This window comes from Pelophylax lessonae (assembly GCF_965119305.1).
Source record: "Pelophylax lessonae genome assembly, chromosome: 6".
Lineage (NCBI taxonomy): Eukaryota > Metazoa > Chordata > Amphibia > Anura > Ranidae > Pelophylax > Pelophylax lessonae.
In genome coordinates this window covers 278,915,545-278,935,802 of record NC_138773.1, presented here as the reverse complement: position 1 = coordinate 278,935,802, position 20,258 = coordinate 278,915,545, and the positions used below count along the sequence as shown (strand labels likewise).

The following is a 20,258-nucleotide window of genomic DNA, read 5'->3' as shown; positions in this document are numbered from 1 at the left end:
CTATCAGCTCTAAGAAGAGTATTTGCAGCTGTTTGTTTCCTAAAGGTGGAGGTGACTAACCTCCCATTCTCCAGATTCATTTTTAGGTCAAGAAATGAGATACATTCTTTATTCCAAGTGTAGGTTAGGTGGATATTTCGGGGATTATTATTAAGCTCGATCATAAACTCTTGGAGCTGATTTACTGTGCCATTCCAGACCAGTAACACATCGTCTATGTACCTAAGCCATGTGAGTGCATGGCTCTGGTACATAGACGAGGCGTACACTGTCTCTTCCTCCCACAGCCCCAGGTGCAGGCAGGCATAAGAGGGGGCCCAAGGTGCCCCCATAGCTGTGCCTCTGATTTGTTGGTAGTATTTGCCTGCAAACTGAAAGAAATTGTGGGACAGTGCAAAATCCAAGATGTCCACAAGGAATTCATTTTGTGCTGCACAGAAGGGGAACTTTTTCTCAAGGATGTGATAGGTGGCTAATATGCCCCAGGCGTTGGGGATGGAGGTGTACAGGGACTCCACGTCTATTCCTACCAGAATGGTCATTACAAGACAGCTGACCGTCGGCTATGGACACCAGTAGCAGGGTGATGCCTCTAGCTGCAGGCATCACTCCGGTACAAGCACTTTCCCGAAATATCGGCAATATCAGTCACCTTGGTGGCCGATACCGATATATCGGGAAAAGTGCAGATCGGCCCTCGATATACCAGCTTTGCCGATAATCGGTCGATCTCTAATTTGCACACAGCACACACATACTGTATGAACATGAGTTCAGATACTGAAAGCTCCAGCATAAAAATGCGAGGATGGGCTCTATAGTAAATTTACACATACACACTTAAAAATTCTTTTTCTCTTGGTGGGAAGCGTACAGGTAAATACTGACCAGCAATGCAGTTTTGTATTTTTTTCTTAATGGATCTATACATAGTTACATAGATGAAGTTGCTGAAAAAGACACAAGTCCATCCAGTTTAACCAACATATAAAAAAAAAAAAAAAAAACCACACCAATAGAAAACCTCCATATATACAATCCTATACCCACAGTTGATCGAGAGGAAGGTAAAAAAAAAAAACTCCAATAAAGCATGGTCCAATTTGCTCCAGCGGGGGGGAAAAATTCCTTCCTGATCCCCCAACAGGCAATCGGCTATTACCTGGATCAACTTTACCTGGAAATATTAGTATCCAGTTATATTTTGTGCATTTAAGAAATAATCCAGGCCTTTCCTAAAGCGGAGCTGGACAGAACCACCTCGAGGCAGTTTTTTCCACACTTTCACAGCCTTTCTGAATTTGGAGATGAAGTCTCATTTCCTCCAGCCCCTTGTCTTCTGTGATGACCTTAAAGTGAATAACTCAACACCAAGTTCACTAAATGGACCCCTTATGTATTTGTACATGTTGATCATATCCCGCCAGTGGCAGCTGGTACTCAAAAAAAATTTTTTGGGGGGGGGGGGGGGGGCGCAAACAGAAACATGTAATAGGCATTGCTTTGCGGCAAAAGACGCTGTAAAAAATTGCGTGACTTTGGGGTCGCAAAAGTGTGAAAGGGGCCTTCAGTAATTAAGGTGTGCCCCCTTCCAATGCACAGTGACCAGTGTGCCCCCTATTAATGCACAGTGACCAGCGTGCCCTCTTTATATGCACAGTGACCAGTGTACATGCCCCCTTCAATGCAGTGACCAGCGTACATGCCCCCTTCAATGCAGTGACCAGCGTACATGCCCCCTTCAATGCAGTGACCAGCGTACATGCCCCCTTCAATGCAGAGATCAGCATACCATTCCCCCAATGCAGAGATCAGCGTACATGCCCCCAATGCAGTGACCAGCGTACATGCCCCCAATGCAGAGATCAACGTACATGCCCCCTTCAATGCAGTGACCAGCATACATGTCCCCAATGCAGAGATCAGCGTGCGTGCCCCCAATATAGTGACCAGCATACATGCCTCCAATGCAGAGATCAGCGTGCGTGCCCCCTTACTTACCTGGAGCAGCAGCGGCGGCGGGGGGGGGGGGGGCTTCTCCTCAGTCCTGGTGGCGCGTCTCCTCCAGTCCTTACGCTCCCACCTCCTCCTCAGCCAATGGCATGGGGTTTGCCTTGCGGCCAATCAGGAAGCGCGTATCGGACGCGCTTCGTGATTGGACAGGAGGAGGATCGGTGTGACAATAGCGAATTTTCATTCGCTATCGTCACACAATGGGTGGGCTCGGGACGCACTGCTCTGCGCCCCGGATCCACCCTTGGCCTATGGCTCTAATCAGGTGATGGCAAGAAAAAATAATTCCCATTGAACTCCATGCGTACTGCATGCAGATTAGGGGGCCGGGCGCATGGATGGGGGGGCGGCGCCCCTGCGCCCTCAGTACACCAGCCGCCACTGTATCCCTCCCCCCTTTATTCTCCTCTTCTCAAAAGAAAATAAATTCAGTTCCTCTAATCCAGTGTTTCTCAACCTTTTTTTTCAGTCAAGGCACCCTTTAAATTATGGATAGTCTTGAGGCATCCTATCCTAAAATGTAAAACACTATTCTAATAGTTTTATATAATGCAGCAACATCCACATGTAGGACACCCAACATTAGAGGTGATTTATTCTTCCAAAGCAAATACACTTTTGCACACTGGTACTGACTAGTATTCCAATGTTTCTCTTCTCCCTCAATTTCTATCCATCAGTCAGCTAATATCACCCCAGTGCTGAGGAAGAGGGGCAGAGGAGGGTCAAACAAGGATGCCATAGAGGCAACAGGTATCAACAGATTATTATTATTAACAGATAATATCATTGGTTGTTAGGATGCCAGTGTCTACAAAGTTGTAATGGTGCATAATGAAAACCTGTGGCTTTGTGTAACTAAAAGGCAGGCTTTAGCCACCTGCTGGTTTGTATATAACTTTTGTATGGTTGAAAAAGGCTGCTCTAATCTTTCCTCATAGCTGAGCGCCTTCATGCAGCTCATCAGTTTTGTTGCTCTTCTCTGCACTTTCTCCAGTTCCCCGATATTCTTTTTGTGAACTGATGGCCAAAACTGAACTGCATATTCCAGATGAGGTCTTACTAATGATTTGTACAGGGGCAAAATTATCTCTCTCTCTCTGGAGTCCATGCTTCTTTTAATACAAAAAAAGGATTTTGCTCGCTTGGGAAACCACAGCCTGGCATTGCATATTAAGCATATGCAGGGCTTTCTTTCTGCAGGAAGGCGTGGGAACGCATTTCCGGCACCTCCAGCACTGAATGTATACAAACAGACACAGGGGCGCACAGGCCTAATGCATTATCATTTGGATGGTTTATTTAAAAGTAGAAAGGTTAAAAATGCTCACAAACGAGTTCTTGGTTAAAAGCATATCACATAAGGAACGCAGTCCTCAGTAAATGGATCCGAGGGTAAGTTGTCCCTTGAATTCGTAATGGCCAACGCGTTTCGGGGCTTAGCCTCTTGCTTAGAGCCTAAAAAAGCATGTCTAAGCCCTTGCTTAAATACTATACAATGACATTTGAAACAAAGACACAGATTGGGGTCAGACCCTCCTTCTGTGGGGCGTGTGCAAAAGGTGCCCGCCCACCTCATCAATGGGCAATGTTGAAGTCACATGCATTGTGGAGGGTGCCTCCCCCTAGAGATATTTTAGGTCAGAACAATAAAATAATACAATAATAATATAATATAATAATAGAACCGTATAGTGATGTTTAAAGTGGTAGTTCAATGAGAAATGGAAGAGGATGCCGAGGGTACTGCTAGTTTCTTTCGGAGGTGTAGATGGATGCAGTCATAAAATATGTATAACCATAGAGATTTATGATCTTAGATTTTAGATGCAGATACTTTAATTGCAATTTTATTGTTATCCTATCCTAATATATTTAGGTAACATTAGGTAACAGTGCAATGGCATAAAAAGCAAGAAGCGCATGGCGCGAAACTGCGGTAGAGCAGGGTTATATGCCAGAGGTCCATAAGCCACCATTCTTAATCCAAGTATGGTGGCTTTCTATGTAAGTGCTTTATATGCCATTGCACTGTATGGATCTTTATTTGTTTTATATCGGATATTGTTTTTGCTCCATTTTTTAATAAATACTACACTATGAGATTTCCTCTCTCTTTTTTGCTTGGTAATTCAATATACCGGTTTTTCGGATTCAACATCTGAGGAAACTCTATCCTTTGGAGTAGGGCTGCACGATATTGGAAAAAAAGTACATTGCGATATTTTTTTTTTCAACGATATATATTGCGATATTGAGAGACCTGTCAATCCAGTTGATTCCGTGCAGCCTTGTACCATATACATTACAGGGTTAATGTTACTGTAGGGTAGGGAAGTAGTGCAGCCTTCTGATTGTACAAGGGACACCTGGGACAGCCAGGGTTAATGTTACTGTAGGGATGGGATGAGGTTTGCAGCAGCCTTCTTCTGATTGTATACTGTATATACTGCACTGGGAGTCCGGGACAGCCAGGGTTAATGTTACTGTAGGGAAGGATGCTGGGAATGGATGGAAATCATGAAGTATTGCAGCAGGGCATGCAGGCAGCAGCACAGCCTTCTGATTGTAATTGCAGATACAGGGCAGGCCAGGGTTAATAATGGTATTGTACTCTCAGTGACAGTCAGTGTGGAATTGTGGATTATTCACAGTCTCACTCTCGGGACTCACAGTGGTGGTAGAAGAACACAGCCTGACAGTGACTCACTCGACATCCGTGCAGCCCACACGTTCAGTCTGCCGCCCTGCAGCTAGTTTTCTTCACCGGCATAACGAACCAATCACGCCGTGAGTATCGGCACAGCGAACCAATCAGGTTATGCAGGCACACGATTGGTTAGCAGTGCAGCTGCTCACCGCTAGGACGGATGTGTCGGCTACAATCACTGAGAGTCCTCCTCCTCCCCCCGAATCCAGACTTCTCCCTGCCTAATGCCTAAACATCGTGTCTTCGGCGATGTGAATATCGCCCACGCCCGCAGAACAATAGTCGATATCACATCGACTATCCTTTAGCCCTACTTTGGAGGGATAAGATTATTCCCCGCCTGACCTCTATTTGGCTTTAATAAACACGCAGTAGCTGTCTTGACATGACAGCATATGGGTCTGGTGAGTTTTCACTTTTTACTTTGGTGGAGGATCTTTAATGGTGTCGGTTTGAATTACATGGACACAGAATATTTCTATCCGTATGGTTTTGCTGCCTTTGGACTTTTTCAGTTATTGATGGACTGAATTTTACATATTACATCATATTTTATCACATCTGGTTTATCACCACAAAATGATACTCGCTTCTGCATTCTCTGAAAGGGGCAGTACTGGGTAGCGGGTGGAACCAAGAGACGGTGCTCAGGAGGAGGATAAGGGGCGGAGACAAGAGGGGAGTTTCTGCACGTATCTGCCAGAACACCCAGATCCTTCTCCACCATTAATTCCCCCAGTTGTAACCCCTCCCCTCTAGTATATATGATGCATGCATATTCTTTGTTTTTTTTATTATTTTTAGCTGAAGTTCTGTTTAAAGCTGCACTTTAACAAAAGAATGATATAGTCATGAAAGGCACCCAGTAAAGAGTCAAAGCACCTTTGGCAGCATTTTTTTTTATTTGGAAACAATCCTGAAAATAAATATAACAATTTAGTATTGTGCAAGGAAGAGAAAGAAAGCAAACATCCCGGGAACACCATGAAACCTGCAGTAGCAAAGGATAAAATAATTCTTACATTATCTACAGAATATCATTTAGATCATGTGAACAAATTACGAGTTTCACGTTACCCTCCAAACATCCTCATTTATGACTCAACAGTGCTGCCATATATATACAAATTTTGCAGTTCTCCTTTCCAAAGCGAACTGCATCACACATGTGTATAGAAAATTTCAGATAAACATCAGTTTATAGCACAGGCGATAAGACTACTCTCTCCAGATGTTGCTGAACAACATCTACCAGCATGCCGTGATAACTGCTTACAAATAGCAGCTGGATATACACATTACAGCCAGCAGCATCTATATACACTATACAATTTATATATCAAACTAGATTTGTTAATAAATGCACAATCAAGATTGGCTCACTCTTAACTATTACTTTAGGGTTTGCACAGACTGGTATTTGGGATGTATTCCTAGATCCACAATTGGTAAATGGTCACAAGGCACATGGAAGAAAACCACAGAGGCCATTTATCGATGGTAATCATGAGTACATGCTACTCTGTATGGAAAGGGAGTCCCTTGAGGTGAATGTCACAATACAAAAAATGGAGCTGCTTTCATTTTCAAAGGGGTAGGCTCTTGGTGCTTTCATCCTTATTATTCTTGTACTACCTGGTGAATCACTGACCCCAATAGGAACATGGATATTGGGTATTATGACTGGCAGCTGATGTTCATATACATGGTTGGAGGTCAGTAACTCGCCCAGTAGTGTAGAAAGGATCAGTCAGAACTTCCAACTCTCATTTTGCTATCCGGGCAGATTTTTAAAGACCAAGATCGCTTTTTTTTTTTTAATATATCATATATATTATTTATTATTGACCAATTTGCCAAGTTCTTTTGGCCCCTTCAATATTTTTGTTTAATAGTTTTCTTGTTGCTGCAAGAGATCTAAGTACAAATTAAGCTTTAATATGTGATGAACAAAATGTCTGCTGCCATCTAAATTGCAAACTAAAGGCTCAACAAAGACCTCACAATAGAACTAATGAATGGAAACAGTGGAAGTATTGAAAGGATAAGTTCACCTTTTAAAAAAATAATAATAATAATAATTGCACATCTTTTTACAGGTAAAAAAATGATGTGCATTATTCTTTTTTAATTGGCAGCCTGGAAGGAATTGCACCCACAATCATGCGGACTCTGTATGTAAGCATGGTAGTACATCATAGGGCCAAGCAGTTACACATTAACAGGAAGAATCAATGAACTACAACAGCGCTCAACAGCACTGTGGTAGTTCATTGAAAACTACAAGCCGACAGCCGCAAAGGCTGCTGGAACTTGTAGTTTTCAATTCACTGACCTCTGTGAATGAGTGAAATTCTGACAGAGAGCCAGGGGAGAAGATCCCCCACTGCCTGGGACATCAGGGAGGAGCGGGGGCCAGTGGATTTGTAACATGTTACACCCTGAATATGGGTGTACCATGTTACAAAAGGTGAACGTATCCTTCAAAGTGTACCTATTTCCAGACTATAGACAAAGTTTTTACATGTTCTTAACAAGCAATAAAATTGCTCAAAAACAAGTAAATCACTGACCTCTCTAGTTGCATGTACAGTGAAGAAATTAATTCTTAAAATTACACACTTTAAAAGTAGAACTAGGAGGCAAAACTTTTTTTTTCTATTTTAGATAGAGTAAGGAAGGGGTATAACCCCTGTAAGGTTTATTTTGTGTCATCTGTGTCCCATCGGGGAGATTTACCATCATTTCCTGTCCAATAGCCAAAACAGGGAGCGGAAGTCTCTGTAAAGGAAAGTAATATCTTGGGGCCCCCAGAACTAGTGTACCCATTGGAAGATATCCCCTCTATTACTTTTAGATTAGAGGATTGGCAGGCTACCAGTGTATTTTTCCAAAATGCGTATAGCTGCAGAAGTAAATGGGGGCTTGCTAAAGTGCTATAAGCGTTTGTTTACTTTAAGAATATGAGTCAATGAAACTAAAGATGAGCAGCATGGGCGTTCTATTATTGGCCCCAGCAGTTTTATACACTATTAGTGACCTGCAAACTAATTCGAATATTTTTTTATGAATGGTAGTTTGGGTGCCATTAACATTATTTGCCCCTTTTCATATGCAATACCGTATTACCCCACTTTCTGTCTCCTTTTCTTTCCCATAACTTCCCTTTCAGTGCCATCTATACCCTGGAATGATTCATGAGTTAGCTCCAGAGGGAGGAGTGAAACATTTAGGGGGAGTGGCCTAATGAGGACCCAGGCTGAGATTGCCATTCGCTATCATACAGCGGGTCTTGATAGGATGCGTGGCTCTCCAGACACCTAGTCACTCTCTGGAATTAAATAACTTACCCAACCAAATTAGAAAATCCCCACTGTACAAGATAAAAGATGACATAATAAAGCCGTTTTTATCCACACCATCCAACTTTGACATATTATCACAGAAATATGTTTAATAGAATGGCAAAGATATTTAGGTATGGTAATAATCCCAATTATAAAACTTGTGATATATCTTATTTCATTTTTAGAGTATAAATTCTACCGATCTTGTAATACTCTGTACGAGGTGAAATGTGAACTGTTGATGATATATAGGAAATTACTCTGTACCCTACCTAATAAAAAAGGAATTAAAAATAAAAATAAAATAATAGACATTTAGCATATTTTTTTCCTGAACTGCATTTGCTGGAAATCTTTGATGGTGTCACATTTGAGCAACCTAAATCTCAGTAAGATCCAAATTTTCTCCTATCTTCCTATGGGAACCACCAGTTCTGTACCAAGGAAATCTTTCCCTTCTTTAAACTTACTTAGATAGCTATAGACTGCCTTGTTGAATATAAAATCCACACAACCCCTACTTCTGTAGATAAAAAATTAGGAATACCAGATTTCACCAGCTCTAAGGATAGTCTGGAAATGCAGATCTTTATCCCATCAAAAATGAAGAAAGGACTCATACTGTGGGTCAATTTTTTTAAAGCATGAAACACTTCAAACGGATGAGAAAAGGCATTTTTATTGAGCTAATGTAGCTCAAAAGTGATTTCCATCCTCTGCAAAGTGGCCATATGCTGAACACAGCTGCTATCTGGTGCAATCAGGAAATGCATGCTGAATCCCAGTCTGTGCTCGCCCTTATTCACAGCTCAACACCTTATCAGCATCTCAAGACCAACTCTCTGCTGCTTAAACTGAGTGCCTCCTAATTCATTTATACAAGACAATGATGAAAAAATGATTTAAAAAAAAAAGGAGGGATAACATACCTATCTATATAAAAGGCCAATAACATTTAAAGTTCATATTGTCATTTAATTATAATCTACAGTTTCCTTCAAGGCCACACTAAGCCAGGTGAAGTTCCGCCAGAAGGTTGAAGGGCTTGAAGTCCACTGTTCACTAGCAGCTCCAATTTTTCAGCCTTACCACTTGCAGGGACCAGTTTCACCACTAAAACATGAATCTTACCACCTGTCACTAGTTACTAGAACTGGCATAGGCAGCAGTCTCAAAATATGGGTCTAAGGCTGGGTTCACACTAGTGCCAATTGGAAGCGGGTTTCTCCACACCCAATTCGCTGACAGGAGAGTGTGCCCGGCTCTCAATGGAGCCGGTTCACACATCTGTGGCGGCTGAGGAGCATTTTGCACAGGGTCCTGTGCATTTTTGGCTGTTTCAGGTATGAAGTCAGGCCCGATTCGTCCCTGAAACTTAGAACAGGGATGCACCCGGACACCTGCTGTGAGCCGCTTCCGTATTAAATGTGTACCCAGCCTTACAAAACGGCTACAATCTTGTCTGTTAACAAGACACTGGGTGAGCTAAAATATACCTCTTAAAAAAGATAGCTTACATTAGGATAAACATCTCTATTTTTAGTATTTGTATAATTATGTATAAGGGCACATGTGGGCTACATTTAGTGAAGGTATCCATTTTGTGGACTAGGCCAATGAGAACATCACTGAGGTACAAGGTTCCACAAATATCGGTTCACTGCTTGTTTTTACCTTGGACAGCTCATTAGGTACCAGGCTATGTTTTTATGTTTTGGTATAATTCTGGTCCCTCTCACAAGAATTATTACTTCAGCTGGCATTTTGACACCATATTCTGGTAACTAATCATACTGTATCATATCACAAAAAAAGGCTTAAAGTGGTTGTAAAGTCACTACTGAGAAATCCTGTAATCCCCTCTTACAGGATGATTTAATGTGCATTATCTGGGATGATTGCACAAAATACCTTATTTTACAGCGCCTAGGACCTGCCGGTGCTCTTCTTCCCCACTCCGAGCACTGAGCGGACGTCAGCTGGGAGGAGAGGAGGTCACATGAACGGCAAGCGGCACTGTAAATAAGGTATTTTGTGGAATAAAAAAAACGGATACTGCACATTATATCTTCCTGTAAGAGAGGGGATTACAGGATTTCTCAGTAGTAATGTTACAGCTATAGTGGCGGGGAGGAGTTGGATTACACAGACTTCAGGCAGGGAGAGAGAGGAGAGCAGCCGGCTGACGGAGGCACGCAGCCTGACCACGGTACTCATGGATCAGCAGTCATGAATACCGTGGTCAGCACACTAAGGGAGATACAGGAACAGGCAGGATCAACCTGAGAGACAGATGACACAGTACAAGCACTATGCTATGTATACTGCAATAAAGGGTCAGGGTTTTTTTTTAGGGTTCTACAAGAAAACAACAAGAGAAGGGCGCACCGACCTTGTGCATTACCACTTAAAAGTTTATTAAAATCAAAGAAGGGTAGCGTACAATATACTCACAAACGTAGCATATGAACAAGCATATAGGAAATGGGCACCGCTCGCTTCCAGGACACTTCTCTACTGCTGGATGGCGTCCTCAAAACCTGATGTGGCCACATCAGGTTTTGAGGACGCCATCACGTTATCCAACAGTAGAGAAGTGTCCTGGAAGAGAGCGGTGCCCATTTCCTATATGCTTGTTCATATGCTACGTTTGTGAGTATATTGTACGCTACAATTCTTTGATTTTAATAAACTTTTAAATGGTGATGCACAAGGTCGGTGCGCCCTTCTCGTTGTTTTCTTGTAGTGCCTTTTGGATACCCTTGGTCCTGAGGGGGGCAGCAAGACCACTTCTTTTGTGTCATAAAACCGCCTAGAAGATTCACCTTCCCGCATACCACTTGAGCGCAGGAGAGATATTGTTGTTTTTTTTAGGGTTACAACCACTTTCATTGCACTAAGCAGGCAATAAAATATTTGTATGAATTTACATTAAGGTGCAGTTAGTTGCAAAACTTCTGCACTCTAATTACGCCATAAACATATTTGTACCGGTTTAAATTAGGGTGCATGTATTTGAATCACCTTTTTGCACATTGGGGTATAATAATGGGATACAAATGGAAAGGCTTTTTTCAGACAACCCAGCAACCGATCAGATTATTACTATTATTCTTCAACAGTCAACCACAAATGCAGGTCTGAAGCTGTCTGGAAATACCGCTTTCATCACATTTTTCAGAGTTTGTATGGCTTGTGTACAAGGGCTTTGCTGTCAAATGCTGGTTTTTGCAGTTTTATGCAGCAGTGCTAAACACATGCATTTAAAGGCAAACTACCAAAAAAAACCCCCAAAGGAAACTGAATTTGAACTGCTTTTTGTCCAACACAAAAGCATCTCAAGAGGGTGTACGGCAGCCAGAGAAATGCAACAGAAAGAAGGTTAAATGGAATCTTTCATCCACACTGCACCACTGTGGTACATGTAAATCTTCTGAGCTGCATTTCAAATGCAGAAAATCAAGGCTCATGTACACAAGCCTTAAAGAAGAACTAAAGTAAAAACTTTTTTTTTCTTCATTTTGGATAAGGGGGATATAACCTCTGTTGGTTATTTTTTGCCATCTGTGCCCCATTGGGGAGATCTGCCTTCACTTCCTGTCCCATATCCAAAACAGAAAGTGAGGAGAAACCCCCGCAAATTGAAGAAATTCATTGGGAGGCCCCAGACCAACAGAACTTGTGACCCCATTGGAAGATTTCCCCTCTAATACTTTTCTGGGGACAACCCAAAATTTGGGATTTTCTTTTACTTTCACTTTCAATGATGATGGTAAACAGGACAATAGAAGAGATGAATCTCCCTAACGGGGGGCACAGACAGCAAAAGGAACTGACAGGTGTTTGAATCCATCCTCACTCTGTCCAGAACTAAAGAAAACACTTTTCCTTTAGTTATACTTTAAATAAAGTCCACTATTAGAAAAGTAGGGAAAAAATTGGATTTTTCTCTTTCATTCATCGACTGACACAGAGCACCATAAATCAAAAACTGGGTAATATTGCTTCCTCAAGGAGTAGGACTTGGCAGAACAAAAAACATCTGGCTACGCCCATGGGCCGTTCTCAGCTTGGTATATAACCCCCTCTCTGCTCTAGGTAATCAGTTTAGTAGCAAGCAGTATTAGAAGTATCAGAACTCCATAGAGGGGTGGGTGCTGTGTGTCAAACTCAGAGAAATGGATTTTACGGTAAGTACAAAAATCCCATTTCCTCTTTCGTTCATCGACGGACAAAGCGATCCATAAATCATAACTACTGGGTCATCCAAAAGCAGTGCCAAAAGGAGGGGTGGGGAAAATAAAGGCTAAAAATAGAGCCCTTAACCAGGACACAGGAGCCCCGTCTGAAAAAATAAAAGTTTAAAGAAAAACACCACTTAAGAGGGAACAGCCCCTCTTAAAAATGGCAGCCTGAAAACCTATGCTGCCAAAAGAAGCATCCTTATAGAATTTTGTGAAGGTATGCACCAATGACCAAGTGGCCGCCTTGCAAACTTGCGATATTGATGCCTGATGACGGAAGGCCCAAGAAGCACTCCGCACCCCAGGATAATGCAACGTAACAGGGAAAAGTGGAACCCGCCCTTTAATGGAATAGGCCTGAGTCACTGTCTGATCTATCTGGAGATGGTAGCTGAAGAAGCGGCCAGCCCTTTTCTTGATCCGCCCGTAACCACAAAAGCGAGTCTGACCTCCGAAAGCACTCAGTAGCTGCCAGATTCACCCGAATCGCACGAACCACATCCAAGGTATGCAAAGCAAATTCCTTGGTATAAGCCGGCTTGGGACACAAGAAGGCAACACAATATCCTCATTCAAATGGAAGTCAGAGACAACTTTGGGCAGGAATGATGGACAGGGACGAAGAACCACTTTATCCCTATGGACCACCAAATACGAACTGAGATATGATAATGCTGCCAATTCCGATACCCTGCGGGCCGAGGTAATAGCCACCAAAAATGTCACCTTCTGGGATAATGTAGACAAGGGAATCTCCCGAAAATTCTCAAATGGAGGTTTCTGGAGAACCGAAAGCACCAAATTTAAATCCCATGGTGGCCAAAGAGATCGTACAGGTGGAGCCACATGTCAAACCCCCTGAATGAAGGTACGAACGAAAGAGTGTGTGGCTAGGGGTCACAAAGAAGATTGCCAAGGCAGACCCCTGGCCCTTGATGGGACTCAAGGCCAACTTCTTAACAATGCCCGTTGAAGAAAGGTTAAGATCAGAGAAACAGAAAAGGATCGAGGATGAGCAACAACCGACTCACACCAAGAAACGTACGCTTTACATGTACACTGGTATATCTGGCTGGAAGACTACTTCTTCACCTTCACTATAGTAGGGTTCAATGATCCAGACAAACCTCTATCCCTCAGTACCTGGCTTTCAATAGCTAAGCCATTAAAACCATGGACTGTAAAGCAGGATGGTAGATTAGCCCTTGAGACAACTGGCCTTCTCTGAGAGGAAGCCCACAAGGGAAGTTTACGGCCACCAGGATGATAGGAAGATCCTTGCTCTCGATTCCTCGCAGGAACCGCAGAAGAAGCCTGAGCCGAGGAGGACACTGGCCTTACCGTGGCCCTTGGACGCCTGCGGCGTCTGTCAGAGGACCCTGTGTCCTCGTCACTTCAGAATCCTCCTGTGGAGCCGAACCTGCTAAAGGAGCTGCATGTAGACTGTGCAAACAGAACTGTCTTGAAGGTCGATACCACCAGACTCGGAACCTGTATGCAAATCGGGAGAGAGAACTTTCTGTGACAGCAGCCGGTGTGTGGTTCCTGAAATTCGTCCAGAGGAAGGAACCCCCTGGTCAGAATTAAAATCAGACTTCGATAAATCAATTCCCTGGACCGGGATAGGGGGGACCTTAGGTAGTTCGGACATCACCTGAACCTTTGCAGGAATTCAATCCGCGCAAGGAGACTCAGGACCTAAAAAACCTGAAAAGAACAAACTTTGCCCCCCTTACTGGGTACCCCCAAAATAAAAATTTTACGGATCTCTTTGACATTCACAAAAGAAGTCCACGGGACCGAAAACAAGCTGAAAGGTCCCCCCACCCCAATAATGGGTGAGGGCAGATCTTCATGCCAAAGGGGTCTTGTCTGCTGGTCCGCAGAAGATAGCTCTAGGCTTAGCAGACCAAGGTTGCCCGGAACCTTCCAGGGAAGATTTAAAAGATCTATTTCCCTTATTCTCCATCCCAGAAGCATGAAAGAGTTTTCTATGGGCTGAGAAGGAGGGCCCCGTCTGCGACGAGACTCCTTCCCCTTCCTTGACTGTGGCAGGAAGGTACTCTTTTCCCCCCGTGATACCATTAATGATCTCATCCAAGGTAGCCCCAAACAGGTGATCGCCTTGAAAGGGCAGATAAATGAGAGCTTCCTTAGAGACTTGATCTGCGGACCAATTCTTAAGCCACAGCACGCGCCTAATCACCACCACTGAAACAAAGTTTGGCCAGCACAGGAGCTGTATCCAAAGATGCATCACAAATAAACTGCAGCCCATAGACAAACTGGTCCGCTAAATCAACATAAGCAGCAGGGACCTGCTCACTCTCCAGGCCCTGGTGCAAAAGCTTGGCCCATTCAGTTAGGGTCTGAGACACCAGGGCTGGGGCAAAGACTGGCTGCAATGCCGAACCAGCCACAGTAAACATGCTCGTGCCACAGCCTCGCTTTCCTGTCAGCCGGGTCCTTAAAGTGCGGGGATTCCTATACTGGGATCATGGTTGCTTTATTCAACCTGAAAACAGGAGGGTCCACCACTGGTGAACTAGTCCACTTTTAAAAAAGTTACTCCCTAAAAGGGTAACATACAGCAAAACGTTTGGGGACCACAAATGTTGATTTTGGTTGTTTCCATACCTTACAGGGAAACCTGTCAAAATAAGGCACATAAGGAAACACCTTTGGATTACGAGGCGACTTACGCGTATCGAACGACACAGCCACGTCCGTGGCTACATCAGCCGCATTCACCATTTTTTAAGTCTCACGCACTGCAATGCTAAGTGCGTCTATCAGTGCATTTTTTATTAGTTGCTGCGACCATGGAGGAATCATCCTCACTATGGGATGGACCTGGCGGTGTGATATTAAGTCTGCCCTGGACAGGCTGCGTCCACAGCGGCATCAGGTTTAGAATCAGATGAGACAGACTGAGCAGGGGAAGGCGGGGAGACGCTTCCTTCTGGGCCTTTGCCCACAGGCCACTTCCACCCGGGACACTAAGGACTGCAGGACCACCGTCAGTTCAACCATGGGAAGCTGGGGTTCTGAGGGAACTGCCACCCCTCCCCTACCGAAGGTAGGACATATGTTAGGGGAGACTGCTGCGCACCCTGCACCGGTCTCTGACCCCTCCAGACTACCAGGGCAGGACACACACTATCCCAGTATCCCTACAGAGTGAGGAAAGTGGAAGAGACCCTAGGGGTCTCCGCTGCATTCTCTACCCTGGGACCCCCACCAGACTCCAGGTCCAGACAGGGGGGAAAGGGAGTGGGGGAAGCCAAGCTCAGGATTTAAGGGCGGGAGGAGGGAACCTGCAGGCAAGTCCGACCGCCTCTGGAGGTTATCTGGTTCCACCCCAAAAAAAAAAAAAGGGGGAGGGGGGACTGTACTGGACTTTAACGCTCCAGACAGAATCCTTGCCACCAAAGTAGAGAAGCTGTTGGCCAACAGACCACTGCAACTCAGACCCAAGCCCGGTCGTATGCGACCCTGTGAGACGTTTAACTTGCGGGCCAGCCTCTGTCCGTGAAGCTATGTCGCGGCTTACCTAGCGCGTAAATGCGGTCTGCATGTGCTCACTGGCTGGGGTAGGGGGACCACTGGATCTAGATTATCCAGCCTGTCGCCCAGCCTGGCAGTTTATTGTAGATCTCCCGAGAGAAAGAAAACAAAAAAGATGCAAGGAAGGAGAAAAAATTGCTAGGACCGGAGATCCCACCCGGGAGCCTAGGACTTAACTCCTGACTAGATAGATTAAAACTGATTACCTAGAGCAGAGAGGGGGGGTTATATAGCAAGCGATGGATGGCCCATGGACGTAGCCAGGTGCTTTTTGTTCTGCCTAGTCCTTCTCCTGAAGGAGGCAATTTAACCCAGTAGTTATGATTTATGGAACACTGTGTCCGTCGATGAACGAAAGAGAAAAATAAATGCAAACGCTGTATTGAGCTGGTATTGGAGTCCTGTGCACATCAGGTATAATATGTGTATTAATCATAACCTATGAATTCAGCATTTCTGTTCAAGCTAGTACATGAGAGATTCCAGATATAGCATCAAGTAAGGAGACAAAGCTTACAAATACAAAATACATAACAAATTATATGCGTGTCACCATAAAAATACAAGATGGAGTCTGGATACAAATAGGGTATCATGTAGTATCAAAATGATCTCTCATTAACGAAAGTTTTTTTTTCATTTGTGACTTGCGGGCAGTATGTACATCAGTCCAAACATGCCATGGCTTCACAAGACGCCACATTCCGAACTTCACGGTTCCTAATATATTACAAGCAAGAAGCAGGGGGGGCTGAAGCCCTTTCTCTTAGTAGTGACTCCTGAGAGTTAGTCTGATCTGTCCCGACAGTATCTTCCTATCTCCCTGGCCAATACTAGACCTCAACTTTATTATATTTAGGCTATAAACAACTAATGAGAAATATCTTTTTAGTGCACCCTTTGCAAAACACAATGGTTAAATCACCTAGCCAATCTCCAGTCAATGAAGAGTAGAGAGTATAAAAAAGTGCTGATGGAATGGAAAAAAAATACATAAAAATCTGATATTTTAAAAAGTTATTCCAGGGTGTGCAGCATTCTAAATATACAGATTCCAACAATATCTTGGCCTTTGGCATAATGTGAAAAAAATAAAACACATTCACTTAAACACACACATTTTCTTCCTTTATTGCTCAATAAAGGAAAGACTTTTTGGAGCAGAATTCCGACATGGACAGCTTGCTCACTCTATGAATATGTTAAACAACGAGGTCAATCAGCACTCTTGGATCAGACGCCAACTGAAGTGCCTATGGGTGCCTTCAGAAACAGCCTTGCTTTGCCTGCACACTCGATGCATACTTGCTCCAGCATAACAAATGCACTTGTATATGAACACCTATGGGAAAGTAATGCATGGAATCACTTATAAATTACCATCTGTTTATGGCTGACTTTGCAGCAAGCATGTTTTCTCTATACTTGTTCTTGCTTTGTTATGTTCATTCAAAGCAAGGTAAGCAAAATCTAGTTGTCAGCTAAGCAGTGCAGTGATGTGAATGGAATTAGTTTGATGAAGAACAGAGCACTTAGTACTGATTTTTTACTGGGAGTCTCCAGAAAACACTTAAAGGCAAGTTGACAGCAAATATACCAAATATATGACAGGTTCCTTTTAGTGACAAAAGGTGGGGGCAGGACTTACCTGGCATAATTAGAAAGGGCTTAAAAAAAAAAAAGGCTTGTACCATTCTTCTTGCTATAGCATCTCACATATCTGTGCATAGAATCTGTCTTTGGCTCTTTATTGCTCCCTCTCTTATGTCATAGCTATCTAGAAATGCCTAGATAGCATATATGGAAGCATTGTATAATTTACTTTACCCTCAAAAGTCTATCTGTGTTCAGTCTGCTTCGATACAATGACAGCATCCCTACAGTCCCAATTGGATGGAATTGTTTTTTCCCCTACTGATGGAGGACAGCCAATAAAAAAAAAAAATAATTCCAGCTAATCAGGAAAGGAGGGAAGAAGTGAAAAGAGATAAAGTTGATTTTTACACAGATTTCACAGCTGCTATCTAGGGACTGCTAGAGTACTAGGACAAGGGGAAGGGCAAAAAAAACGCTTTCATGCACAGGTACTGTTAAATATAATAGCAAGATGAATGACATGGGTGACTTTATGCAGGGCTTCACATAACCCTTAGAAAGCATTTTAAAATCCTCAAAAAAACAAAACAAAAACAGTGGCTGCATGTCTAACCTCTCTTCTGCTTTGCCACCTTTTCCATGGTTACAAGTTCATTTTAAATAAGGATTGTTGGACATTAAGAAAAAAAACCCTTATATAATGCTTTACTTGTACTTACTTTCCTTGCAATGGGAGAGCAGCTACCATGCAAACGCTCCAAAAACGTTCTAAGAATCAGTATCTGTGCCACTCCCTCCACTGCTTCCTCCTAAAGGACGGCACTGCTTACACAAAGCAAAGCCAATAAAGCTTGCATTGCAGGAGATGAGCTTTTCTATCTGGCTCAAACCAACTCCGCTATATGACATGCTATGGAGATGTTGCGGTTACAAACTTCCCTATGTTTGCACCAGCAATCACAGTAATATATTCAGTAAAGTCTTTCACAAAAATGGTCGTGCATTTAAAAAATGTGGTTATGTTATATGGCTATGTCAGAAAAATGGTGCTTAGCAGGGTTGTTTTATAAAGACAACGTGTCCTGAAGCAAAGTACCTATTGTGATAAGTCTTAAATGCATAAGGCTGTGCTAGGACTCCCGAGCCTTTGCTTGTTGGGGGGCAGAAAAGCTGACCCATTCAGCTTCACCTAAAATAAATGTTGTTGCCTCAAAAAACAGTCCAGCTTTCACCCGAGGATTTTCACAAGGAATTTTTTCAAGAGGAGGGCCTTTTTCTTCTTGCAACGTTGCAGGCAAACAGAGACATCAGGCTAACATGTGATCACAGACACAGTAATATGGGCATTAAAAACATAGTAAATTCTGCTTTAAACAAGAATTTCTCACTGAACATAGGGGAATCAGTCAGACAAAAGAGAATGTGCAGAAGGAAGAACAACAATGAAAATATTTAACTAGTTGCCCCTTTAAGTCTTTGAGCTGCATAAAGTGCTACTTAAAAGCTCTGCTATTTTTAAATCTCTTTAATCGAACCAGTTGGCAAATCTCTGCCACTGTAATTTCTACATAACCTTTTGCAGCTGGAGCGGCTCAATACAAGGCGGCACTAAATCAGCCTAATGGTTGCAGGAAGCTCCTGTAACTGCAAATAAAAACAAGTGGTATGTGCGTCCGTGAAGGGGAAAGAGCGGGCTTGTATTGTTGGAATCTTGCACCTGTTCATGGTCCATTTTACGTGAGAATACCACTTTCCTATTATGTCTGCTACCGTTATTATGGAGTTATGATTTTAGAAGCTTGTGGCTGACACAAGGATAGCCTTAGAGAGGTCTATGAGGGTATCAGAGTCTCAGAGTAGAGGCTGCTGGTAGTAATTTTGGGGCTGTTGGGGAATTGAGTGTAAAGGGGCAGCTGCTGAGTAGGCAGATGCCGGAGGCAAAGCAGACGTAGTGTTTTGATATGCTGCCATATCTGCCGACATTCCCATTGGCTGGCTGTAGTTTGCTGCTCTGGGACCTGTGGTCTGGTTTAGGTATGGCGGGTTTGAGCTTGCTTCATGACCAGTGCTGAAAGAAAAATAATTAGTTTTAGTAGCAGATTTTTAAAGGGAACTTCAACTTCTCAAAAAAAAAAAAAAAATAAAGATATAATCATATTTATATAAATCTGTAATCAATTAATATAATTTTTAGTATAAAAAAAGAAACTCGCTATTATAACTGGCGACTACAGCCATTGGAATAGAATATGATTGAATTTTTTTTAAATTACAGTAACAGCTGCCTAAGAAGGTATTTCACCCCGCTTCCCCCCTATCGCTGCCTGTGTGGTCTTCAAGACAGGAAGTGAAGGGGAGTCTTATAAAAACAAATTTATATATATATATATATATATATATATATATATATATATATATATATATATATATACACACACACATACATACATACATACACACATATACATATACACACATACATACACACACACAGTGCCTTGCGAAAGTATTCGGCCCCCTTGAACTTTGGGACCTTTTGCCACATTTCAGGCTTCAAACATAAAGATATAAAACTAATTTTTTGTGAAGAATCAACAACAAGTGGGACACAATCATGAAGTGGAACGAAATTTATTGGATATTTCAAACTTTGTTAAATAAAAAAACTGGAAAATTGGGTGTGCAAAATTATTCAGCCCCCTTACTTTCAGTGCAGCAAACTCTCTCCAGAAGTTCAGTGAGGATCTCTGAATGATCCAATGTTGACCTAAATGACTAATG

The 20,258-nt window shown here is 42.9% G+C and overlaps 1 protein-coding gene across 1 annotated transcript in view; it reads right to left on the bottom strand.

Annotated features, from left to right (window-relative positions):
* Positions 1–18,086: 18,086 nt before the first annotated feature.
* The window catches only part of STAM2 (signal transducing adaptor molecule 2), an 88,604-nt gene continuing 86,432 nt past the window's right edge, over positions 18,087–20,258 (bottom strand). Inside the window, exon 14 of the mRNA XM_082261116.1 lies at positions 18,087–19,545. Coding sequence (XP_082117242.1) covers positions 19,329–19,545 — 217 coding nt within the window. The 3' untranslated portion in view covers positions 18,087–19,328. The remainder of the gene's footprint in view (positions 19,546–20,258) is intronic.